This window comes from Podarcis raffonei, chromosome 3, assembly GCF_027172205.1.
Source record: "Podarcis raffonei isolate rPodRaf1 chromosome 3, rPodRaf1.pri, whole genome shotgun sequence".
NCBI lineage: Eukaryota > Metazoa > Chordata > Lepidosauria > Squamata > Lacertidae > Podarcis > Podarcis raffonei.
In genome coordinates this window covers 63,667,554-63,695,069 of record NC_070604.1, presented here as the reverse complement: position 1 = coordinate 63,695,069, position 27,516 = coordinate 63,667,554, and the positions used below count along the sequence as shown (strand labels likewise).

The 27,516-nt window shown below is 41.2% G+C and overlaps 2 protein-coding genes across 10 annotated transcripts in view; one reads left to right on the top strand and one right to left on the bottom strand.

The window, feature by feature from the left end:
* Positions 1–16,983, top strand: part of NHSL1 (NHS like 1) — a 137,709-nt gene extending 120,726 nt beyond the window's left edge. For 6 of the 9 annotated variants that reach the window (XM_053382034.1, XM_053382036.1, XM_053382035.1 and 3 more), the window contains 4 exons: positions 1,759–1,890; positions 6,928–10,299; positions 10,815–10,944; positions 14,788–16,983. In XM_053382034.1, the coding sequence (XP_053238009.1) occupies positions 1,759–1,890; positions 6,928–10,299; positions 10,815–10,944; positions 14,788–15,439 (4,286 nt within the window). In that variant the 3' untranslated portion in view covers positions 15,440–16,983. Of the gene's footprint in view, positions 1–1,758; positions 1,891–6,927; positions 10,300–10,814; positions 10,945–11,355; positions 11,408–14,787 lie in introns of all 9 variants that reach the window. The other 3 variants (XM_053382039.1, XM_053382041.1, XM_053382043.1) reach the window with 2 other exon arrangements.
* A 2,522-nt stretch (positions 16,984–19,505) lies between these two features.
* HEBP2 (heme binding protein 2) lies at positions 19,506–25,500 on the bottom strand. Its single transcript, XM_053382052.1, has 5 exons — positions 25,294–25,500; positions 24,882–24,957; positions 21,611–21,746; positions 21,029–21,209; positions 19,506–19,863 (listed from the first exon to the last, which is right to left on the bottom strand). Exons 1-5 carry the CDS (start codon positions 25,320–25,322, stop codon positions 19,686–19,688), a joined length of 600 nt encoding a protein of 199 aa, XP_053238027.1. The 5' UTR covers positions 25,323–25,500; the 3' UTR covers positions 19,506–19,685.
* Positions 25,501–27,516: the final 2,016 nt, after the last annotated feature.

Here is a 27,516-nt window from a genome sequence, read left to right as displayed (position 1 = left end):
TTAATTTTGTTGACATCCAGGTGGGTTCAGTCAATTGCGAAAATGCAGTATCACCCAATGATAGATTATTATTACGATGGTGATTATTATTATTATTATTATTATTATTATTATTATTATTATTATCATCACCATCCTCAATTCATATACTGCTTACATGCCAAAATTACTTTAAAGACTAAATATAGCCAGGGTGCAGTTCTGTGACACTGAAGTCTATATAGAGAATTTATGTTCAATAAATGTTACTGGCATTTGGCATGGCTCTTTGGTACCAACCAAAAAGAGACAGTGGGACCTCTGTCAGGGTTTCACAGTATGATGGAGCTGTTTCCATCTGCATCAGTCTCTCTCTGTCTCTTTCTCCGCCCCACCCCCCAATATAATGTTGTATTTAAATATAGTAAATTTTCAGAGGTAACAGACATTGAATTTTGGCTAACCTGAAAGTCAGAACATTGTCTAGCCTTAGCCATGTTTGTTATTTAATATTTTAGTTTTTCTCCCACTGTTCCAAATGTGCCCAAGGCTGTTCAGAACACTGCTAACGTAAGTTCACTGCAAAATACAGCAGTGCTTACTTTAAATTTCAGTTCAAATTGTTTGTTGATTTTAAAAATGCCTAAGACATTCAGATATTATAAAACTTCATCGTAGTCATATAATAAATAATCTGCAATCAGTTCCTCTGAAGTTTCAAATGCAGGGGAAAGTAGCCAGATTTCTTACGACTGTCAGTATAAAAAGTTTTGCACGCAGAGGTATCATCTTACTTTACTTATGCTTGGAGTCTGGGAGTTTCAAAAAACTAAAACACACATATAAGGGCCTATGTTAGGTGTTGAACAAAAGAGGCAGTCTAGGGATGTTCTTAGTGTCTGTCCACCCTGCTGCTTAACAGCAGCAAGAAACCAAACTTTTTGTGTTGTCATCCCAGTTCTGCCAATAGAGTTTCTTCAGGCATATTCTGTTTTAACTTTTGAAACACCTCATGAAAACTTTTCCATGCTACCGAGCTAATGCAGTCAATTAAGAAAATATATTTAAATATTAAATGATTTGTCATTTTCCAAATTAACAGCTTACAACAGTGGAAAAAAGAGAACCACAGTCCCTCAGAAAATATCTTTGTAATAGTTCTGATGTTTTTATGAATAGTGATATACAATTTTTAAGTAAATAAATAAGCAATGAGGCCTCAAACCTCTGACATCATTCCAGGAACCCACTTACCCACACCTTACATCCACTTCCATTAGCTTCATATCTGCCTCATGTCCATTAATTTAAATTAAACCTCCAATTAAGTATATTTAGGATCGGCGCTGAAGTCATTAGCCATGCCATGCCATGCCATAAGAAAATGAATAAATACTTATTCAGTACATTTCTCAAAAACAAGAGCATAAATTCTCTCTCCCCCATTCCTCAAAGTTCATAAGAAGGTAAGCTGGGACATAATGTAACTATAAATGTCCAATGTTGACATTAATGGCTCACTGATATGTTTAGATTAAATGAAGATTTGGTCTGATGAGACAAATGTATTTGATAGGAGCATGTAATCCCTTCCATTTTAAAGCCTTAAAGTGACAGTATGCTGTATCTTTTCCTTCTATGTATATCCACTCTGTATGACTGAGCTAACATCATATATTAATGCCTTTTCTTCATTTCTATAATAAGCAAGTGGAAGAAAGTGCATGATGTCAGCGAGCTTGAAAGTAATGGTGCTTTGCTTGTTCTACTGTACATCAGGGGAGAATTTTGACCGCCAAGCCAGCATACGGAGGTCTCTAATTTACACAGATACTGTGGTAAGGCGGCCGAAGAAAGTGAAAAGGAGAAAGACTATTACAGGAGTCCCTGACAACATCCAAAGAGAGCTAGGTATGGCTCATCAGAACTGTATTCCATTACAATTAATAATTATCTTGCTTACTGTGACTAAACTCATAACATTTACCCCACGCTCATGAAGTCAATACAGTCTGATAGCCTATTAAAAGTTAAAATGAATGTATGCCTGACCACCAGGAAAGAATAAATAGTGTATGCTTAAACCGATCCTTTTGCCCACCTGGAAATTAAAGTTCTGTCTTTTTAAACAAACAAACAAACAAACAAACAAACAAACTGAATTTACTGAATGCCATGCAAAGCTGCAATTTTCTGAAATCATGTACTGGGACAGTAAAAATCTATAAGAATTTTAGGGTTGTTTTTATTCTCTTGGTCTTAAAGATATATCTTACAATTACCGGTAAATTTGAGCACGTCAGTCTCACATTTCCTTCATTCTTCACTGAAGACTGGATTTTACTAGGAGTACTGCTGTCTAAAATTGGTTCCAGAATCTCATTAAAAACTTCCCCACTTACCATCTGATCATAAGTCTTATCAGTCAAATGGCTCAAACATTTGTGAAATGCTATAGGAGAGGCCATATTTGGAACATAAATATTCACTACGCAATCATCATATTTGAGGTCTTCTGGGTTTGTCATTTGTTTAACCAAAGAACTTAACCATAAATAACTTTCATCCCCAGCCATTCCTTCTTGGCAAACATGAATGTAATGGGCATAAGCTAAGGCCCTTTTTAGGCTAGAGCCTTGTTTGTATTCTGTCACTTCCATTTTTTTCCCTTTCCTAACAACAACAAAGGTGTAGATAGCTTTTATTCTCTTCATAGCCAACTTGAGACAATGATCTTCCTGCTTGTTCACTTGAATGCTTAGTAGACATTCTAGGCTCCCTGTAATCCTGGCTTGAGGCATTTAGTTTGCATATTCAAGTAGCTGTGGCATGGCTGTTTTGAAGTCCATGTATTTGTGGCCATCTCCCAACATGGAAGCTTTGATTTTACACCATGGCACCACAAACCCACATTTAGGAAGGCTTGTGCTGACATACTGAATTGCTATGCAGAAATTACTTGACATACAGAAAAGCCCACACACAGTGCAAGTTACAGTGTTCATCATATGTCTTAGAAGTTTTATTGGTGTCTGCAATGGTGAAATGGTGCCGGTGAAATTCTGCCCTCATTTGGCATGGAGTCATGCCAGTTGCATGCAACTTGAGGGCAGTTCCATTGGGTTGTGGGACTTAAAGGAACTTCCTATACATTTTTTCCAGCTGTGATGTCCTGTGTTCCTTCTGTAGCTTTGGTGTAGGTGAGCTCCATTGGCCTACAAATTAGTGCAGGCAAACCTCTGGTTGCTCCTTCTCCTCTAAAACCTCTACCCACCTGACCTTTGGTATTTGAAGAACCCAGTAGTCTTTTTTCTGACCCCAAACTCCATTATATTGGCAGCTACCACCCTTGGCTCCCTCTCTTGTGCTTGCATGCTTGCTTACTCACATTCAGAAGAGACAGTCTGCAATATAACCATCATAGCTCTGTGCTGGGTTTTTCTGGCTAGTGTAACTTATCTCCTTGTTTTAAAGGGTACTGGGAGGGTATTATGGACTGCACTGTTGGACTTTATCCTGTAATTTAAAACAAATAAATGATATCTACCATGGTGTTTTCCTATCCTTCAACATGGAAGGAGCACAACACTATTTGGGCTACTTGCCCTAGCATTAAAGGGCAGGGTAAGGCCCAGTATTGCAGCCAAGAACTGAAGGGAAACTGGCAGTTTGCAATTTGGTTGCTTCTTGAGGAGGATTGCTCTTCAACACTAGCATACAGCAATAGATATCTTATTATACTTTCCTAATTAATAATATCTTACATAATTTGGCATTTAATTTTTCTCTTAAAGAATTTGAGATGAATCTCCGGTTTCATAATCTGTCAATATGAAACTCATAATTCCCCTGACAAGTTCTCGTGATTTCACATACAGTTGTGGTTTGACTCGCAACGAGAAGGTGAAAAGTGAGGTGGAATCGCTGGCGCAGTGGTATCTTAAACCGCAAACCACGCCCCCTACAAGCCGCCCGGTTGGGCGCTTACCTGTGGGAGTGGTGCGCCAGCCAGGTGAGTGGGGCAGGGGGCATAACACCCCCTGCGTGACGCAGAAATCACATCCCGCCCACAACACCTCTACATGAGTAGAATATTAAAAGTATCCATTTATGCCAGAAATGCTTTTTGAAAAACATTACGCTACAATATATATTTTAAAGTGCTTTGAGTCTCTTCGAGTAGTGAAAAAAAATGCCACAAATAAATACATTAGTTTAAGTACATATTTAAGCAGTAGTTACAATGATAACTTGGAATTTAGTAACTGAAACTTAACTTATGGACTGACAACTTTTGTTGTTGGAAAAATCTGAATTTGTATCATATTCAGGAAACTGATGACATTAGAACATCACCCAGAGAAGGTGTTTATTTTCAGTTACAGCTAACATTGACTCATGCCAATCAATATAAATAACTTACAAGTCCTCTCTTTCTTACTTTATTGGCCTTTGTGCCTATAGTCATTTTGATAAAACTCTGCTTTTGAGAATTATCAAGCTGCTTGCCAGCATTGAAGGGACATAATGTAATTTCTCACTTGAGCCCATTGTGGTAGAAAAAAAAGTCTAAAGGTCAAATTCTAGCTGCCTTGAAGTTCTTGCTAAAACCACACTGACTTCGCTGAATCAGGGCTTCAGTTTATGCTTTTGGGAAAACTTTAAAAGCAGGCAAAATGCACAAAAACATGTGTAAAGGTTTGATTTTATTTGAAAGCAGGTTAATGTTTCATAAATGGCATTGTCCTTAACTTTCCCTCCATCCTCCATTCTCTCCGATGCCAGTGTTTTGTTGTATGCCAAGAAAAACAAGAAGTGAATATGACTTAAACAGCTATTAAATTTTATGGGGAAGAATGACCTTACTCTTCACAGTCCACTTGCATTCAACAATTAAGAGAATTGAAAGGCTCTGGGAAGGGAGCTCCTTATCTGACATGCCATAAAAAACGCGCAAGAGCTGCTCAGAAGCAAGCATTCCAAAATGGCTGCATTTTTCAATGGCAGACCTGCAGCATTTCAGATACCAAACTTTCCCCCACCTCTTTTTTACATCATTGTAGCATAATTTGGAGAGAAGAAAGTGCTATTTTAATAGAATTTCAGTGCAGATATATATTTAAGTATACAGTGCAGTGATCTCAAGTGCATTCAAATCAGTGACTTTCAAGCTTGTTGGGGTAATAATAAAAATAAAAATAATGGTGGCAAACAACATTCCTTGAAAGACAGCTCACTACTACCGATCTCCTTCAGCAATGGACAACAGCAAGAGAATGTCGGTTCATGGTTTGACTCTCAGTTCACCATTGGCAATGATGAAATCAGCATTCCACGTGAACTGTTTGTATGTACTTGGGCATGATTCTATAATAACTTGTTTTCTTCGGCAGGAATAAGAGCATTCTTCAGCCGATATCACTGACCTGGTTCTTTCATCATTTTAAACCATAGTTAAGATTTAGCGTATAGCATGCTGGTGCACAGGACAAAAATCTTGGTCAATTTGCACCTTCCCCGTTCCTAATGTTGCTTTGCTACTGGGAGCTAAGCCATGGTTTGGCTCATGGTTTGTTTGGGAAAAACAAACCACAAGTCCCCTTTTGGACATAACACTTAGATTTGCATGAAACCAGAAAACTTCAAGCAACCCACATTTTAAAAATGTGGAGTATTTGAAAAAAACACACACAGGAAGTGTGCCTGTCAGTAGTTAATTGGCATTATAAAATCAGCAAATCAGAAGGCAGGGAAGCGCTAAAAATTCAAATATGGGCGAGTGTAGACTGCTTTGAATGGGGGACTCACAGCTAAATAATGCTCAAATGTGGACAAACCCTTTAACTATGGTCGAATGATGTGCAAGCACTTGCCATTGCGGAAGGGGCAGCCAGAAGACAGGAAGTTTGAAAATAATTTTGTTAATTTAATATTAGATTTGCAAGTCCTCCTCCTGTCACTGGTCAACTTGAAAGAATGAGAGTTGGATTTGCTGTGAGATGACTCTCTTGCAATTCTGTCTGTAGCTTGCCTTGTGCTTAGTCTCCCTCCACCTGCATCGCAGACAGAAGCCATTGTCTAATTAGGCAGTAGACACTGCTTCAGTAGGTGAGCAACACTATTCTCCCTGCCTTTTGTTCTTCCTCAAAGAACAATGTAGATGTTGCTATGCTAAGTATTAATACATAGATGAAATAGTTCTTAGAAACTTGGGCAGGCCTTTAGAATTTCTTCATTTAATGTGTTTAAATATATTTCAATTTATTCCTTTAAAGAGGTCAGTGGTTTTAAAAAGCAATTGTTAGCACTTTATTTTTCTCCTGTGGTATAGTGCAAGGTCCCAAAAATAAACATTTCATGATTCAAGTAGATAATGATATAGAAAAACAGTGTGTGTGGAATTGCTTCAATTTCCTGGAATCCCATGGTGCTTTTGAATGGAAGGTGCAGCAGTCAAGACATAGTTTGCAAAGAACAAGGACTGAGACACACTTTGCTTGTTCTTTATTTTCTTCATTTTTCACACTGGGGATAGGGTAATATATTATATATATGTAACATAAATAAGTTCCTGTACTTTGTGACTTAAATTATGGTCTGCTGAGTGCTACAATAGCTGCAGCTGCTATTATTTAAAGTGAAGTGTGCAGGCAGCCTAGTAGGATAGTATTGATTGTTCCCAGTTGGCCTTTAGCCTGTTGGTTAGGTAATAACAGCTATTCTTGTCTATCGGGGGTTTTGTTTGTTTTTTATCTGAGTGACGTGACTGGAGAGTAGTCCTAGTTTGAATGTAAACAGACCCAGGTTCTTATTTATATTTGAAACAATGAAGCATATTTGAAAAATCCAAGGAAACAACTTTTTGATACATGTTTTGTTAATGAACACAGGAGCTTAAATGTGAAATCTTGATGTGTATAATAATTGTTTTATTTTAACTTCCAACAGTTGGCACTGGTAAAAACGACTTCCGTGGCCATTCATTATGTGTCCCTGACCACTATTCCACACTAGGAAGGCTTGATAGCTATCACTCTTCCATGCAGCAGTCTGACACCAAGGACTCCGGCTGTCAGACGGAGGAAGTCAAAGTGGTGCCACCTTCAGTGAGGCGAATACGTGCCCAGAAAGGTCAAGGAATTGCAGCCCAGATGTCACAGTTGTCCAGTTCTTCTGGAAACATGTCTGTGATGAGTGATTCCGCTGGGGTTGTGTTTGCCTCCCGCCTAAACGATGACCTGGGTTTTCATAGTCTACCTCGGTCTGGGGCAAGGGTGTCCCTACAGTTCCTGGAACGTAGACATAGCCTGTCCAAGTCAACAGAAGGTGGAGCACTGTCACACCAGATAAGCAAACTGCAAGTGGATGATAGCATAGACCACATGAGGAACAACAGTAGGACAGGTATGCTTCAAAGGCCAAAGTCCCAAGAGGTAAAGGGCTCTGAGAGTGACCAAACAGAAAGTCTAGCATGCATGGTCTCTCCACATAGTATGTATTCAACCAGCATTATACCAAATGCAACCCTATCATCCTCTTCAGAGGTTATTGTGATTCACACCACACAGAGTGCGGGCGCGATGGATAGTAAAATCACCAACCCTTCTTCATATACAAAACCTAGAGACAATCTTGTTGTCAACAGCATGGTAGGCACAAAAGATCAACAGCATTCCTCTAGTGGGACCTGGAGCGAGACCAGTTCAACACATCACTCGCGTTCCTCAGACACTGCTGTTTCATCGAATGCTGCAATGGTGCTCAGTCTTGCAGATTCAGGAGTTTCTCTCAGCGGTGCAGGAGCTGTGGGAAATGCCCCTCAAAGTATGACCTACAGCAGTAGGAATAATCTCAGTTTTCCAGCCCACTCTCAGGACAGTGACAGTAGGAGTGAATCAAATTACTCTGTTGACAAAACACAGAGCCAGGTCCAGAACAGCACAGAGCACTGTGGTTTGAAGCGCTCTGGAAAGGAAGAGGTGTTGTTACACAAACTAAACTGTGCCACTCCAGGCTGCTCCACGCCTGTGAGCAACTTGAGTACCAGCAGCCTTGAAAGAGTCTCTGCCAAAGAAGACTCAAGCTCTTTATATTCTGTGGACCATGATGGCTATTACACTTCCATGCACATGGACTCAGGACTCAAGTCTGGCAAAACTTGCAATAGCAATAACGGCTTTGGAAATCCCAGGCACAGTGTCATTAATGTGTTTGATGGCACTGAGAAGAAATCTCTGGGAGACTTGTCGAATTACAGCGACAAATCCCTCTCACGAAGCATATCCTTTAAAAAGGCAAAGAAACCGCCTCTGCCGCCATCCCGAACAGACTCTCTTAGAAGGATCCCCAAGAAGAAAACTCAGTCCAATGGGCAGGTATTGGATGACATGTTGATTGCTAGCCTCCAACACTCCCTACAGTTGAACCTCAAGTGCAAAAATGGCAGCTCACCATCTCAAAGCCCCTGCAGTGATTATGATGACCCTTGGGTGCTACGCTCTCGTAGTCAGAGCTCGGTGAGCGCCAGTAGCAGCATGATGTCTGGAACAGGCCTGAACATGTACTCCATCTGTACTGTCACATCCTCCCAGAGCGAGACGAGCAGCATCAGGTCAGAGTATGCTGACCAGTGGGGCTACTACAGCGATTGTCCTGGGATGCCGGAGGATCAGCTGAAATCCCCAGTAGTTCATTCGGCTAATGCTGGACCCAGGCTAAATGATTATAACGTCAGTCGCCTTAACGATGGGTCAAGGGCTTCTACACCACAGGTGCCCAGCGGGTTGGCCAAACCAAAGACCACTTCTCCAGAAAAGCCACATAGGGTTACATCACCATCTAGTGGGTATTCTAGCCAATCCAACACACCCACAGCAGTTACACCAGTGCCTGTCATTCTGAAATCTATGTCAACAGGAAACGGGAAACCCAAGATGAAACCTAAAGTGCCTGAAAGAAAGTCATCCCTTCTGTCTTCAGTTTCAGTGTCTTCCTCCTCCACATCCCTTTCTTCTAATACATCTGCTGAAGGGAGTGGGAGTGTGAAGAAATCTGACTCTGGCCCAAGCTTCCCTCTGGTTTCGTCTCCAGACTCTTCTGAGTACCTTCTTCCACCACCACCACCTCCATCATCAGATGTTATGGATCTGCCGCCTCCTCCTGGATCTCCCAACTTCCCACCGCCTCCACCAGAAGCGGTTATAAACATATCGTTTTCTCAAAGTATCCCATGGTTTAATTACCTACCGCAAGACCCTTCGTTGGATCATTTCTCTCCCTCGTCGCCGCCTGTTCCATCTCCTCCCCTTCCACCTCCTGTCCCTTCTTCAGTTCCTCCACCAGCACCCCCCTTGGACCCTAAACTCACAAAAGGTGCATACAAAAATGCACCATGTTCTTTCAAGAAATATAATAAGGAAGGTTCTTCTCACAGTACAATAAAGAGAGCATCCTTGAAAAAGGAGGATCCCGCCAGGCCTTCAATGCCTCTAGTAACCACCCAAGCACTGCAAATGGTACAGCTGAGGTCTGTGAAGAAAACTGTGGTGTCAGAGGTTGAACAGCCAGTTGAATCTGCTTCTGACATAAATTCTCAGGAAAAATCAACTGATGTGCTTTCAGGACAGCTGCCTATAAAACCAGGTGTATCAGTAGGACACTGCGACAGCCTGGAAGAAGGTGAAGTGAAACCCCATGGTGCTTTTGACAATACCTTTGTTTACAGTCCCAATCAGAGATCTTACCCAGGACTCTGTGGTAACTATGAACTTTCAAGTGGTACAATGCCTGGAAATGCAGGCAATCTAGCTAATTCCTTTGCCAGTGATTTGCCACCAGCCAGTGTTGAAGAAGCAGCACAGGGTTTTTGCTCTGATCTTGCAAGCTCATCTCTTGAGGGACAGCCAGGATGTCTCCACAAGCCTCAGGGTGTATCGCCAAACAAGAAGCCGCCACCTGTTTCAAAGAAACCCAAACTGTTCCTGATTGTGCCACCCCCACAACCCGATGTTACAGCAGAAAAAATAGCTGGAGTGGGTGAAACAGTCAGAATCGCTCCAGGGGATGCTGCCATTGCACAGTACAGCCAGGCTGAGGATTATCCTACAGATGGACTCTGCTCCTATGAAATGGACTCTGGCAGCCTGGTTCCAGAAGGAGGAGCTGCAGGTTCCACCTCCTGTGAGACACTGGAAGTCAGCGTTTCTGCGCTGCAGCCCAAGCAGGAGGAGCAGCCTTGCTTGTGCGAACGAAGCAGTTCCAACAGAATTGGAGACAGTGTCTCTAGAGGAGACGGGCATGCATCTCAAGGGGATGAAAGTGGTAAGTCTGTTTTCTATTTTCATCCAGTATATTTAGTGACTAGACCTATTTGGGAGGGGGATAGGGAGGGCTGCAGCATTGGCATCAGTGTAACTCTCTCGGTGCAAATGCATGCAGAGCCTAAGGGAAATAATAGAACTTGGGCTAATGGTGTGTAAAGAATCTGCACTGCCTTCTTTATTTAAGGGGAACAATTGTCAAGGGGGATTTCTCAACCAAATCTCTGTTGTGTTGATTTTTAAACTGCGACAATAATGATGGCCATGGGGTGGGGATTAGGGAATCCAGAAATGTCAGTGTTATGTTCCTTATAAGCAAATAAATAGCTTTTCACAGAATGTAGTTACTCAAAATAATTTTGTTGTTGCCATCAGTAAAAAGGCAGAAGCATGGCTGTGTTGTGTATTTTTAGGGAAATTTACAGTCTTTATTGCCCTGTTGGCTACTTAACTCTTAACTCTTCAGATATTGCGAGTTTATAATCCCGCATAATTTTCTTACTTATTGCATTTTAGCTGAGGGGTTTGAATCAGATGCAGCAAACAGCTTTTTACTGCAAAGCCCTAGTTATGGAGAAGACAGTGAGGTGGTGGCAGTGCCAACCAGACCAAGGACTACTGAGGATCTTTTTGCAGCCATTCACAGGTATTGTTTAATTGCCTTATTTGTGTTGCTTTATCCATTATCCCTTAAGAGTTTTAAATATATCTTACATAATATGTAATGCTAATGATTATTATTTTATTTTTCAAAGAAATTCACTTTAGTTTCTGGTAATACGTAGTTAAAATAGATTATTCATATATGCACCTTTCATTGCTTTGCAGTCAACTAATTCTGAAACTAAACTTTGCTGGCAGCAAAATCAAGTTTGGTAAAATTGTCAGCCTCTGGCCCTTCTGTGAATGTCAAGTGATCCCTTGTTTGTATTGTACTGTTTCTCTCAAATCTGCTTGATTTAACATATACTATTGCTTTCTTTGTGTATCTTTTTGTTTTCATTTCCTCTACCCTCCATTCTTTTCCCCCCTCTTCTCTGCTGATTATATGGTGCAGTTTGGGACAGAGGCTCAACTCTAATGCTTCATGGCAAGCTTGGCTTAAACTGGCAAGTAAACATGATCTATCCGTCATATGGCAAAACATATGACAGTAGCTGGATTATAGATTGCCATAATCCAGTTGAAGATGAGCTATTTCTGTGACACACTGATCTGTCGTTTCGAATGTGCAATACAGACTAACCCCAATCATTCTCTCCTGATTAAAGGAAGGAAGGAAGTTCAACGGATGAGCAAATATTACATATTTCACAGGGCTAAATAAATGCAAATGATTCTCTACAAATAATTATAGTTCTTTAGACAATATCTTTGATTGCAGATCTTCAGAATGCAACCCATTTTTAAAAATACTTTAAGATACCTTTAGCTAGAGGGGGCAGACAGGAAATGCCCTAAAAAGAAAGTGACTTATCTTGACTTGGAATATCTAATGTGTGTTACTGGTGCCACCTTGTGGTGATCTTTTCCCCTACGAATGGAACATCTTTGGGGAGTGTAATTGAAAGTGGCACAAATATGTTCTCATTATGTTATGTGAGTATAGGTTGGGAATGCTCTGTGTTGGGAACTTTGGGTCATGTTTATATATTGTACAGTTTATATAGTGTAGTGTTAAATATTGCAGGGTAGAAAAGTTTTGCTTCTAGGATGATATCCTTTCATGGCAAACAATTGTGCATTTTAGAGTAACGTGTTTCCCACTACCCTACATATTTCCCATTACTAAACATATATAGACCAAGACTGAAGACACCACTCAACTAGTTCCAAAAGGCACTGAAAGGAAGTGAATTGCAATATGGCACAGGAGTTTGCTATATTTAGAGAAAAATAACAATTCCCACCACACATGGCAAGTCCATGGGTATACCTAAATAACTCTTGGATTCAAGAGAACCATTCATCTTTGTGTGGGAAAAGAGCAGTGTGTATATGTGAGACACAGATTGCATTTGTGAGTAGGGGAAGAGTGTTTACATTCTTCTCTCACCTTCCTCCCCAGTCTTCCTTGTAAGAGAACAAATAAGTCCTGAGCATGTTGACTACAAAACTGGCAAACATCCTCTGGAAACACCTGAGATGTGATTGCACAGCCACTTTCAAATTAGATACTGAGTGAGGATTCATCCCATGGATACCGACATACATTAACTGATAACACCACAAGCTGGCGTTTACTTTTCATGCTGTTGTGTGTCACAGTGCAAACTTCAGCTGTTAATGTCGTATGCAACTTCCAATTATGACTGGAGAGAATCATAGAATAAAATAACGTGGGCATAATTTTATAATGTAGTTATGTCCCATAGTTTTCAATTGTCTTTAAGGACATCTAATTTTCTATGGATGGTGTTCTTTGTTTTTCGCAAGGGGCTTGGTCTGTATTGCACAATTATACAAACTGTGTATTTTGTGTGAAATGTACATAAGAATAAGTCCTGAAAACATGTTTTTACTAGTTACATAGTACTATATATCTTTCATCTGCTGACCCCAAAATTTTCAAATTTATCTGCTAGTCCACATTCGTATAGCTCTCATTTTTCTTCTGCGTTTTAGGAACATAGGAAGCCGCTTCACACAGAGTCAGATATTTGTTGTCTACTCTGGCAGTGGCTCTCCAGGATTCCAGTAAGGAGTCCTTCTCAGGCTTAGCTGGAGATGCCAAGATTTGCACCTGGAACCTTTTGCATGCAAAGCCAGTGCTCTACCACTGACCTGTGGTCCTTTTGTGATCTTAAACCAACAAGTTGATCTCATTCTCAGTGAACTGAAATAAACATGGAGAAGGTGGTCCTTCCCTTCCCCTAATTTTTCTTGAAATCCCAGCTTTGGCTTGGCCATTTTCAGTTTGAAAATGATTTTATCGGTACCCCAACCAGGGGTAATGAACATAGCATCCCCCATCCAACATGGCCAATTATAAGGGATAATGGGAATTGGATTCCAACATCTGGAGGGCATTTTGGCTACTGCTATGCTGGTGGCGCTGTGGGTTAAACCACAGAGCCTAGGACTTGCTGATCAGAAGGTTGGTGGTTTGAATCCCCGTGACGGGGTGAGCTCCCGTTGCTCGGTCCCTGCTCTTCGAACCTAGCAGTTCGAAAGCATGTCAAGGTGCAAGTAGATAAATAGGTACCGCTCCGGCGGGAAGGTAAACGGTGTTTCCGTGTGCTGCTCTGATTCACCAGAAGAGGCTTTGTCATGCTGGCCACATCACCCGGAAGCTGTACGCCAGCTCCCTCGGCCAATAAAGCGAGATGAGCGCCGCAACCCCAGAGTCGGTCACGACTGGACCTAATGGTCAGGGGGTCCCTTTATCTTTTTATGCTAGACTTTACTGGAAACTCATTTTCAGTATAGGCACGCATGTCTATGTGCATCATCAAATAGTTTAGGCATGTTTATTTTAACCCAGGAAAGTGTTTATCCACTTTCCAATATTTGTTTGTATGCAGTATCTCTGCAACCCCCCTTTAAAAAAACTTCATAGTCAATTATATATATAGCATTTAAATAAATATAGAACAGCCCAGCCCATTTATGTTCTCCCTCTGGATAGGCAAAGGGGCACACAATAGTCCAAGACTCTTGGGTTGAGGTTTCTTCCTAGAGACTGACAAGTGAACATACTTCTCAGTCTTTTCTTCTAAACTGTGAATCTACATAAGGCTTTCTTCAAAAGTGATATTATTTTGTTATCAGTACCATTTTTAAATGTGTTGGAGTGTTTGGACGGCATTAATATATGATTGGTGTTAACTTGAAAGGAATACTACATGTACTTTACCATCTTTGTTAATCACTTACCAGCTCCTTGTTTTATCCTATACACTTTCTGATTTCCCCTGTATACAAATTAATTTGTTGTTTTTAAGGGATGTCCTTTCCCTTCTTTGCAGGTCAATGCAACTGCTTTTAGATGAAGCTTTAGAGTATGTCCTATGTGCTAATTACTTTTGATACAGTAAAATGCTTCTTATGTTCCTAGCTCCCCACAGAGCATGTGGATTTCATTTAGGCTTCATTAATTTCACGCCCTTTGGCAATTTCATTTGGAACACCTTGACAAGTGTAGCTAGAATATTTGGAGGACGCTACTATATTGGAAAGCTGTTTTAATTAAGAAAATACAATTTAGCAAGATTCAAATATTTGCTTTGCAAAATATTAATGAGAAAAGAAATATTGTAACTTGCAAGTAAATTGGATTAATTCAGTTCTGTACTGGAGAATACAGTTCAGAACAAGACTCCTGTTATCAGAATGTCACCATTCCTGTTTCCAGTATCTTCCTACTAATTTCTGTAATAGTTTATATTCATCTGCTTGCTTGTTACAATATTCATATGTGAAATAGGAAAAGCATTGAAGTGAGAGGCTAATACTGATTTTATGTTTTTCTTCTACGTTAAAATCATAGATCCAAAAGGAAAGTCCTTGGCCGCAAAGACTCTGAGGATGATCATACTCGAAATCATTCGCCATCACCCCCGGTTACACCCACTGGTGCTTCTCCAAATCTGGCTTCCCTTAAACAGGCAGGATCAATTCAAAGAAATATTCGCAAAAGTAGCACCAGCAATGACAACTTCAAGGCACTACTGCTTAAAAAAGGGAGCCGTTCAGATACCAGTTCTCGCATGTCAGCAGCAGAGATGCTAAAAAACACAGACCCAAGGTTTCAAAGAGCCAAGGCAGATTCTTCCTGGGAGCCCACTGACAGTAGCACAAGTTGTTCTCCTACCAAGAGCAGACGGGCCCAGGAAGAATGGGCCAAGAGCGAAGGCCTGATGCCAAGAAGTCTGTCCTTTTCCAGCGCCAGGTACGGCAGGTCTCGAACCCCACCATCTGCTGCAAGTAGCAAATACAATGTTCGAAACAGGATCCAGAGTAGCCCTATGACTGTTATCAGCGAGGGAGATGTGGAACCATTTGAACCTGCAGAAAGCAGAACTTGTAGGTCTTTAGATGAGGAACAATTTGATGTGTTTGACAGTGATGAAATGGACATTAATGAAGATGTGGGCTCCAGTGAGAACAGTACAACTCGCCCAGACTTGATAACTGGTTGATACAAAATTATTTTAATGAAATATGTATGCCAACAACTGAAAAAAAGGGTGAGGATTAAGAAGGCACTATGATGTCACAGGTTTCATAAGGTATACAAAATGATCCAGACTTAGCAGGAAGCCCTAATCAGTACAATTTACTTCGCCAAGTATTTAGAATGTAGTAATTGATGCTACAGTACTGATACCTCTATGTGGCTCGATGGGATGCGATTTTTAGTTTAAATGGATGTGACTTTTAGTTTAAATGGAACTAAGTCAGATCAGTCCATTAAAGCATTAAAATCCTTTAGAAAAAAACCAGAAACTAATATTTTCAGATTCTGGGTTGTGTGTGTTTTGTTTTTTTTAAGAGTGTAGAAAATTAAAGTAAGCCTACAGAGAAAATGGGGAGCTTCTGTGGTACAGGGTGGCAGCAGCTTTCAAAGTGTTATATTTATGAAACCTAGTAATCTCTTTTGAGCAGGGAACGATAGAATATGTGGCCTAGTAGTTAGCTGTGTTGGCTGTTGTCTGACTGTTTCTTCTAGTTTGTGCAGGGGGTCCTCTGCTGGTCTAACCATGTCATGATAGCATAACAAACAGGCTGACCAGATTCTGAATTACTGTTTTTTAAAAAACGCAATAGGAAAGAAGCACTATTGTAATACAGAAGTGGCTGCTGTGTGGGTATATTACAGTCCATCTATTGGGTTCTTAAGAAAAAAACCTCATAGGTGAATTTGTTTCTTTGAATGGAAGTTATGATGTCCTATAGAAGACCTAAAATAAATGGCTGCCGATTTGTAAAGAAGATGTAGGTAAATCTGGGATGGGGTGAGGCATAATAATAATAATAATAAGCAAATGGCCATTAACTTCTCGATTTGAGAGCTTATAGTATATAACTGCAAATGGTACCCTTTTCTTTTCGATTAAACTGGGAATTACCAGTTTTTCTTATATTTGTCAAAATGGGAAAGTTTTAAGCAACATATCACTTGGAATATTGAAACACTTGCTAACTTTTGGTTACCAAAGAATACACTACAATTAGTTTTACTTTTTTGTCTACAGTCAGCATCTCCTTGATATGGGAAAATAAACTTAACAATTTAGGAGACTTTGCTTAATTTTATTGAGTCTTTACCAGTGTGTTTAAATATATAGATATATATATATATAACTTTCTTATTTGTAAAGAATATAACTGATAGCTAAAATATCAGCTGTGATTTTGATCACAGGATTGTTGGGTTTTTTTGGAAAATGAATTTTGAATAAGTTGCTAGTCTTCTGTTTTTATAATGTTTGTACATAATACAAGTTCTTGAGGTAGCCTTTGCCCTACCAGTGTTGGACTTTTTACATTTTTACATTTTTTTAAAGAAAAAAAACAACCCTCCTCTATGTAGATAATTTATTTTGATGAAAAACACTTGGCTCTTTTTCTCTCTATCTCTGTTATTTGTTAGTTCTATAAATTTTAGTGGCCTTCACTCAACTCGAGAAGGGGATGGGGACAATCCTGTGACTGCGTCAATAAACAAGGCTGCCATTTGTCATCTTGTGGCTAGACTTAATAATGCAAGACTTGAAAATCTGGGGGTGCTGTTATACTGAACGCTAGCCTGGCAGAGCAAGGGTTTGTGGCAGGCTTGAACACGAGGAATAGGTAGGTCTGAACACATGCTTATGGTCTTACTAAAGGGGGTAAGAATTGATCAACCACAAGGAGGCATAGATGGGATTGAGCCTGCTGGTCAAAATCCAAAGCCCCTAACACAGTTTTCTATTCAAGAGAAGCTCTTTGTGCAAATATGGTGATTTCCCATTAGGTGTGCCAAAAGTTAGACTCTCTCAAAAAGGAATGGTATCTCCCTGTGTGTAAACTGAGGCCACTGGATCACAGCTATTAGATTTATTGGACTATGCCCTATATAGTTCCATGACTGAGCCTCTGCTTCCTAAGCTGCACAGCAATACGTTTTTTCTGCTCTCCTTGCTCAGGGAGGAATTCAACATCATACTCTTCTCATCGTTCCATCAACACAAGCATTTCTGTTTGCCAAACAGGAAGATCCTGCCCCCATCTTTGCACCCCATATACTCTTCTGGGGGTTCTGCTGATCCTCCAGAGTGGACTGGAGGAGGCATGGGGGAATGAGGAAGACCCCATTGAGCTAGCAGGGGCTTTTGCTAGTGTGTTGCATTTGTTGAATCCAGCCCTAAGAGTGTCTAATGGTTGTTTTCAGGGAACTACACAGTCGCCCCTCTTCTTTCCTCCAACTCATGTTGTGTCCTATATGTTCTAAAACATGTAAATTGTTACAAAGTAAGGGGGGAACTGATAAATGAACACTTTTGCTTCCCAAAGCCTCATGTTTATGAATGCTGGAAAAATACACCATTATGATATCCTCAGAACAAAGGAAACTATTTTTAAAAAATTAGTTGTATTTATTAATGACAAATTTTATTGGCGACAATAGGACACATTATTTATATTATTACCACTGAAATAGGCAGCTTCTCTCTGCAGCTGAACAAAGCTGCTGGTTTCTGTTAGAGCAGGTGCTAAGAAAACATCCATTGTGTTTTCCATTCATCTGTCACAGCTGCTGGTGTAAATAGATTGCACAGACTATTAGCATCTCACATTAGCAGATACATTAACTGGCAAAAAAATTTTTTTAAGCTAAGTGTATAGGAAAGTAACAACATTCAGCCTTTCCTGTTAATTCACACGTTCCCATAGATGCTATATCTTTCTAAAGATTGACAGCCTATCAAATGGTTTCAAGTCCACTTTCAAGCTCATCTATGTGTTCAGTACAAACACAAGGCTTTTCTGGCTAGTGACATTTCAGAGCTTAAAACTTAAATGTGCAAGTAAACACTACCCCTTCTTATTATTTTTGATACGTCTTCACGTGTGTGATCTATTTGCCAGGAGCAGCACTACAGTTTGGCAACATCAGCATCGGTAGTTTTCAGTGTCAATTATTTGATTTAACATTTTGGTTTTACAAAAATCACACTTTATACAACTTAAAAATTATTATATAGCAACTTACAAAATTCCAAAGGCGGAAAGCCCTCAAAAGCCTAATAACTGAGTATTTCAATGTGCTGAAAATTACACAGTTTGTCCATTTAATATAAAGTATTGGAGAATGGGCACCACATGTTGTCTTCCCCATGAAAATATGCCCATGTAAGTGGCTATTCCAGCACCACCCTCCAGCTGACCTACGCTGCATCTTCACTGTGGTTTCTATGAAAGATCTCTTGATGTATCTATAATGTGAGAAGGAACATTAAGGCAGGCACATACTTGGTTGGAGGGCCATTTCCCCCTCCTTTCAAGTGCCCAAAGGCAAAAACTTAAAACTAATGTCAGCGTGATCTAAATTAGTCTCAGTTTAGATATCAAAATGGTAAAGGTTTTAAATGATTCCTGTAACTTTGAGAATATGGATAAAAATATTACAAAATATTATTTAAAATATTACAAAGGTTACAGTAAGCCCCTTTTCCCCATTAAAGCATCAGTTTTCTACCCCAGAATCTGATTACTGAAGGGGCAACAATGGAGGTCCTTAATGCCCTAGTAATTAGGCCATTGAGACCATAACTGTATTACAGGACATCTGAAGAGGCCTGGCTTCCTTCCTTTTGAAATGGACCCTTTAACTACTGTTTTTAAAAGGCTGCAGTAAAAAGGAACATATAATCACAGAATTGGAGAGACTGAAGGGACTACGAGGGTAATCGAGTCCAATTCTCTGCAATGCAGGAATCTTGTGCCCAACATGCGTTAGTTAAAATCAGAGATCTGTGCATTCCTACCTTCCACCACCCTAATCAACTGAGAACTGCTTATGTCTTGTTTCCTACCCATGCCTTAGGAGTATGGAATCTGCATAGCAGTTTAGAAGCTATCATGTTCCCATACTGACATCAGTGGAGTTGAGCCAGCTATAAGGACAGAGAAATTGCCTGCAGAAAGAGACAGTTTGGTCACATGTTCACTCTGATGCATGGCTGCACATGCAGCCACACTATGGCAACCTATACAGCCATCTTACATTTTTGTAAACCACTTGGAAGTTTTATTATATAGTTATATATAAACATTGCGAAACAAGTATTATATTGGCACTGATAGATATTAAGGCAATGGGCTAAGTAGGAAAATATTAGGAAATATATTTAGTTAAGGACACTTATGGTTATTAAGGCTATAATCTGAATTGTTGAGGTTTTAGCTTTTCCTGATAAGCCAAACTTCATTGTGTCTGTTCAGCAATTTAAATGGACTATCATAGCCAGCAGTATAATAGACCTTTTCTTGAAAAGTTTTTCCATCCCGCTTCAGACTTTCAGCAAGTGCCAGTATTTCATCCTGGTTCTTTTTAGCATTGGCAAATCCTCCAAAAGATCTGTTGAGAACAAAAAAACAAAGTATTCTGTATGTGTTGAGACTACTGTTTTATGTTCTAAGTAGAACACCTGTGTACGTGATAGACAAATGTAGGCAAGCCACATGGAATCAACACTCATAAACCAGTATTAGTAAATTTTTCTACCTACGATGGTCCAAATCAGTGATTTCATTTATATGTAACTAAATTTATGTTGAGGAAACAAGAACCCTTTCCATTTCATTGCAGAGGGATTCAAAGATTCTTGCTCTGCAACATTCTCGTCTATACATTTTGAAAGCTGCTGTGTGGCAACTGCTCAATCTCCTTCTACAGGCAGGGACAGCAGTAACTTATATGGCCTGCATTGTGGGAACATGGGAAACTCTACAAGCCACTTCACATGCATGGCTAGATCCTGTGACAATGCCACTGAGCTTGAGTTTGGGCAGTAATTTCTTGGACACAATGTTTGTGTGAACCAGCGTAGCTACATGGAAGCTGTCTACACAGCGGGTTATGATTTTAATAACTAGTGTCTCAAAAAAAATCACTGCAGTTCTTTTGCAACCTGGGCCAGGATGGAGCACCAACATGAAGGCACCAGTTCATTCATTCATAGATATATGTATGTATATATAAAACAGCTTTTAATGTCACAGCCACTATATATGTGAGCAAGAACATGCAGGCCCCAGTTTTGAGCTCACTTTTAAGGGAAAGAAGAAATGAGAAGGCACTGGAGAAAGCTCTTGTTTACACAAATACATTTCACCAGGACTGTGTGGCTCGCCTGAAGAGCAGTTTGGATTTTTACAGCTCCACAAAGCAGTAAGAACTGTAGCAAAAATATTAGTGGAGAAAATGGCTCATCTTCCCCATTAAAGCATCCAAGAAGGTTTATTAAACTTCTAATTTCAGCAGTTTTTCTTCCCAGTTTCTTCCACCTCCCATATCTGCACCTTCATGAAACACATAAAACCTTGACACAATACAGTTACCACAAGGTGGCAGTCAAAGTTAGCAGACATTTTCCAAGATAAATTACAAAAATGGTGTTGGCTACACGGAGATAGTCTTGGGGTTGATGGGAGTTACAGTTCAGCCAGCATGGCCAATGGCTAGGGAAAGTGGAAGCTGTAGTTCTCCACATCTGGTGCAGGTTATAGACACACATGCTTACCTGACAAACACAGTAATTGCTGGCCTCGTTTCAATGAAGACATCTGCCTCTGATGGCTTAGGTGGATTTGCCTGGTGTTGAGGTGGCACGTAAAAAGAGACGGTTGTTGTGGACTCACAGAACGGGCCAGCGCCTGGCTGCACATAGCATGTCACTGGAGCTGTCATGTCTATCTTTACTCCTGCAAGAGGCAAGATATTACTAGCTACACTTAACACATTATCAAAACATTACAAAAGAAAGGATGGAATAAAACAGGAATAGATTGCTAAGATTGTAGGGGGTATGAAGGAAGCAAGAGCATCTCTCATCCACACCAGAGTGATCAGGACCTCAACCTAAAAAAAGGCTGAACTAGATGACATCACCTGTGCTTTCCAACACTAAAATTCCTTTGGGATGTTGGGTTTTTAGTTAGAAATTTGGATTCTCTCCTTTACTATTTCTCACATTTCCCCACGAAAAAGACACACCTGAGGTATATTTTCAAGAAGAAGAGGAAGAATGTGTGCTTAGTGTTTGTCTCCCGCCAAAGGGAAGCTGATTTCAAGGGAAACACAAGTAGAGCAAAACACACCTTACCTTTTTCATTCTTGCCCTTAATATAATTAAAGAGCTTAGTAAAACCAGTATTGATAGCTGAATCCCAGTCCACAGTTTTAACAGATGTGCAAACCCATTTGGCTGGTTCATACTGTCGAATTTCATAATCAGAAGCCTTAAGGGGGGGAAAAACAAAAATCAAGACTTGTTACCTGGTAATTTTCATACAATAAACTCTGCATAGATATTGAACTCTTTAAAAGTAGGAACCACAACTAAAAATGAGTAAATGAAAGTGTGTTCCCTATCTCTAGACCAGGGTTGTCAACCTGGTCCCTACCTAGTGGGCGTTTCAGGATACTAGGTGGGCGGTAGGGGGTTCTACGGCACAAGCTGAATCCTCCTTCCATCGAGCACTGGTGGGCGGTAAGGAAATTTTACCATCAAGAAAGATGCATTAGTGGGTGGTAGGTATAAAAAGGTTGACTACCCCTGCTCTAGACAGAGGAAATGCCTATCACAATGTGTATTGTGATAAGGGCTGTGAATTGTTACAAAAACACACAAAACCAATCTCTTTCCTCGATTTTATCTCACTAGTCATTTACCCATTGCTATTCTGCAAACTGATCCCATACACACTCCTTCAGATCAAGAGCTTAGGGCCAAAGTAGACTCTATATACTGCTACTGCTTTTATTTTCATGAATAGTAGTAATAGGAGGTTGCCACCCAGAGCAATTGAATGGGGGGGGGAGGAGGAACTGATTAACTTTTTCTCCTCTGGTCAGTTTCCCTTTCAAAATGGCCTTCCTGCTGTTTTTCCGACTAAATAGTGAAAGCTCACTGTTCTCCATGATGGAAAAGCAGCTTGTAGAAGACAATTTTTGAGTGGGGAAATTACCACTAACCCCAGGCACTGTTAATCCCAGGTAAACAAGTCATCTTTGAGTGTCCCAGGTCCTCTCTTTTTAAAAATGTATTGTCTGGTCCCAGGGTGGTTGTGAGGGTGAAATGGGCAGTGGGAAAACTATGTTTGCCACCTTGCAGGAACTATGGTACATAAAGAGTAGTAAATAAATAAAATAACTTTGTTATTCTCAGTGAATCAGGGCCTCACTCCTGATATGTATATTTGGGGGCAGGAGATGCCGCAGAGCTTAGCAGCATTGAGAAATAAGGAAGATGGTGGCGGCAACAGTAACTGCAACTGCTTCACCCCCAGCACTATAAAGGAAAGCACTGGGTCCACCAGCACAGCTGCTGAAGAACTTTGTAAGTATTTGAAGGTGTTTCTGTTGCAGCATCACATGGTATGGCCAGGTTCAGTCCTTAAGTGTATTTGGGCAGGAGGAGGAGGAATAAATGTGCCACAGAGTTTTTTCTTCATCCATCTTGTTGGAAGACCACAATCTGCTTAACTGTTTGGGTTGCCACTGGAAGTTTTGCATGGCAATCAATGGTTTGAAGAAAAAGGGAAGCAGTAATCAGGGAGCCTGGAGGAGACCCAGCTGCCCCTTAACAGTTGGGGGTCCCTTAATGCAACAGTTATCCTCCTGGTACGTCTTAAGGGGACCAATGACAAATCCTGGAGAATATTTACTTATTTATATCCCACATTTTTTCCTAAGGCTTTCCCTGCTCCTTAATTACTTCCCACAACAGTCCTGTGAGGGAGGTTAGGCCGAGAGGCGGTGACTGAACCAAGGTCACCCAGTGAGCTTCATGGGGTGAGTGGGGATTTGAACCCTGGTCTAAAATTTGTTTGAAGTATAGGCACTCTGCCTTTTTGTGACTGAGTCTTAGAGGCGGTTTATAAAACCACTAACAATGATCAAATAAAAACTTAAAATTCATCCAGCCACACGGCCCAGTAAAAGAAATAGCAGAAGCAACATGGTAATTTGGAAAATCCCATGAAAGCATCTAAAAAACAAGAGCAGGTGCCAGCTGAATATTTCTGAACACTCAGCTCCCCCCACCACCATCACCACACGACCCCATTTCTCATGAATAGAGAGGGTGGGGAGCTACTGCATTGTGCTCTCAGATCTTTTAAATACATAGCAAGGCCCTTGCAGAGGGAAGAGGGTTACGTTGTTCTTCACCCCAGCGGTCTTCCCCTCCCCAACCCCAGCAGATTTTCTTTTTTAAAAAAAGTTGGGAGAAATGTTACATGAGCTTGCTGTTTACTTTGGCCATAAGTAAGTCTTTGTGGGAATTGAGCACCAATGTTGCAATACTCAATCGGATGATCCACTTGAGAACAGGAACCAAATATCTGGCTGGGTATCTGTGTGTAAGTGCTAGCTTTCCTTTCACAACACCTTAGCATGCATTTCTCCCTCCTTGTTTTCCTAGCCCACTGTTTTCCACCTTCAAAGGCTGAAGACCACACAGTTAGAAGGATTATAAGCCGAAGTTCACTTCTACAATCTTTTGTCCTAGAAGAGCTCAGCATTAAAATTTGTTTCTGAACACATATATTTCCTGCAGCCACTGATGATTAAACATGTTAAGAACTTTTAAACCTGCAACATTTAACATTTTAAAGATGTATTTGTAAATATTTATTTTTACCAAGAAAAAATGCATGGTGTTCAAGACATATTTTTTGGAATAAAATGAACAATTTCCTAACATTTAAATCTTCAGAAATGACTGCAGTATGTAGCCATGTTAACAGAGTTCAAACTTCAGGTTCTCTCAGTAATGCAAGGTTTTCCTTAATCAATTACATAGATTTAAATAGCAATCTGAAGGTATTTTCAAAAATAATAATAGGTTAATCAAACTCATTTACACTGTTGCATTACTCAACCACAGTACCTCATAACTTTGCTTTCAAAGCACTCCTTGTGCATAAAAAACCCTTTACATCCACCTACTACATATGTCAATACATAGACAAAATGTGGAGTCAACAGAGGGGCTTAGGATAATACCCAGGGGAGGGGGCAATGCTATATTAAATTATGCCTGTTGGATGTTTTCATGTTATTTTCCCTGGGATACTTGCATTAGTTCTTGCATCTTCCAGTGAAGTCTTGCTGAACCCAAAATTTAGACTTTTTGGCAACAGTGATATTTCCAGCTGCAATAGGGAACTCTCATACGTAATGAACCCCTGCTTAGGTGTCGCCCACTCGATCACATATTTAGTCAAGCAATTTGTGTTTAGGACTCCGCTCAGGAATGTGTGTATGCATGTGTGCAAATCTCTTCCCCTTCCATTTACTGGACGTGATCAAGGATTAAGCGGAAAGTCACCTTCCAGTCATTAAAAACAACAACCATAAACGCTGGTCACCTGGTTTGGCAGGGCTGTCCATTTGGGCATCTCCAGCCCAGTAGAGAAGAGGGCTTGTTTTATAGTCTTCAGCATCCTGGGTGGAGAAAAGGAAGGACGTTAGAGCTTCCCTTCCACATTCTGCATGTGCACCTGCACATCTCTTCCCTCAGAGCCCGTCCCTTTGTATTCAACGGAGTATGCAGAAAGGCAACTGGTGCAAACATTTTCCCCAGTATGGAAATGTATTGCAAGAAGCTGCGCCTAGTATTATTTTTATTTTTTAAGGCGCAGCTTCCCTAAAGCAGAAACCAAAGCGCAACCTTCGCAATCCCTCCCCCCTCCCGTTGCCCTTTCAAATCCCCCCGCCGCATCCCCTCTACCCATATTCCCCTTCGCTCTCGGCTCCTGCCTTTCGGTCTGCCGGCAGTACCTTCCGTCTCTTCCTCGCTCTCCTTGCATAAGGTCCTGGCGCCTTGTGTAACAACATTTCAGGCGACGCTCTCCGTGGCGTCGGAAACACCCAGGGCGGGGAGGGGAGGTGGCCTGGGACACTATGCTGCGAAGGAGGGGAGCAAACAACCTCCCCCCCTTGCAAAGTTGTGAGGAAGAGCCGCTGACGGCATTATGGGGTGGGGGGGCACTTGGCCGCCTTTCCAGCCAGCCTACGAGAGGCGTCCGGATTGGCTGCCCTCAAAGGAGCAGCTTCGCACGTGTGAGAGGGTGCGCACGCGCGAGGGGTGGGGAGCGAGGAGCGAAAGCGGCTGTTTTGCTGGCGACGGCGGTGGGCGGGGAACGGGCGCGCGCTCCTCCTGGCCCTGCAGTGCCGCTTGGTGTCAGATGCTGCTTGTTGTGCTGGCTGGCTGGCTGGCCCCCAAGCTCTGGGGAATGCGGGAGTGAGCTAATGGCAGATTGTCATATGCCTCAAGCGGGAGGAGAGAAGGGAGGGCGAGATGACAAGGGCCCTTTGAAAGCCGAAGGCATTCGCGCGCCTTGGCTCTCTTTTCCTCCCACTCCCAACTTTGTGAGGAGATGCATCGCCTCCTTTAGGAGCGCAAATGTGCCCCCCCGTACTATAGAATGCGCGGGGGCGCCTTGTTGGCTCGTGCTCCTCCGCATATTCTCATATTCTGAGGCTCCTCTGTGAGGAAAGTGATCCGCAGAAGCAGAAACGCGGGCGAAACTTCTGGCACGCGAGTTGCTCTGGGAGCGACCCGCAGATTTAATGTTTTCAGTCTGAGAAGCAGCACTGACAAGTGTTTTGTGGATTGCAGACCAAAGAGTTTAAGTTTTCAACACTCTCTCTTAAAATGCAAAGGGAACAAGTGCCCCTCCTGCAGAATTGCAATTTTTTTTGCGGGTGGGGGTGAGAAGCAAAAAGGGCATTCATAGTTCCCTGACACATTTAGGGATGAACAGCATCTCCACATGCTAGGAATGCTCTCCATAGCAAAAATGGACCAGAGCCCATGTATTTATCGGTTGCTTTCTAGAAATGAAATGGTTGAATTGAAGCTGGTAGCTACAGGTAAGTAAGAAAAGTATAGCCCAGGAATGGAGAGGTGGAAATATAAATTAATTTGTGGCATTGCAAAATCACCAACTGTCCCTGTTGCGACCTTTCAGATAAAGATGTAAACAAATAAGATCTAGAAGTGGGCATAATGGTGACACACACTGCAGAAAGCAACCCTAGTAAAAATTTGCAGTTGCCCACTTGTGCAGTGAAGCCAATAGGCAAAGCCTTTATAACACTATAAAAGGCTTTCCAAGCACAGACACAGCAGCCAGGAGCTGGGGAGGGAAAAGATCATCCTTTGGTAAGGAAGACTGACAGGGAATTAGAACCAGTGGATACAAAGTCGCTGGTATATTAAGCAATTATGTTGCATCTGCTTTCATAAATGAAGGCCCAGACTCGAATGAAAATCAGATTTAGGGAGAATTAGTTGATGCAGAGATAATATCTAGAATGTGGATTTTTATTTCCCCCCCTAAAAGGGTTGGATGCTCTTTAAACTGTAGTTGCTCCAGAGGTATATGACACACATTTCAGGCATTAAACTGGCTAAACCTCTGACAAAAAATGTTTATGAAGGTCACATAAATGAGGCCTGACTGTAATGTGATCAGCTCTGATAATGATACCATACGTGGTGGAAGAGGGAGAGGAGAACAAGGGAACATTGTTGCATAATCATCATTGCCTGCTTAAATGAAATATCACATACTGGTGTGGCATTAAGCAGGTCTCTTCTCCCATCTGCTGTTCGTGACAGTGCTAAACTTTCTTGCAGTTCCACAGAAACAGCACAGTTGTACCAGTGTAGCACCTTACCCCAAAGAAGACAGCTGTACATCTGCACCAGCGATCCTCTGTTGCTCATGTATTGCTTTGTTTTGTTCCTCACAGTCAATATCACTGCATGGAAGGCGTATAGTGTGGAATCCTGGCCCGAGATAGGTACTGCCATGATTTTCACACCAGATCGGTACATTAGGACTGAGCTACTTGAAGAAGCATTTATAGCCATATGAACCTCTGGAGGTCTTGAGATTGGCATCAGCGGCTCTGCTTATGGATCTTCCATTTAGTATGATAGACTGACAGGCTCACATTATAGGGCTTTTTCATTTTTTGCTTCCTGCTTATGGA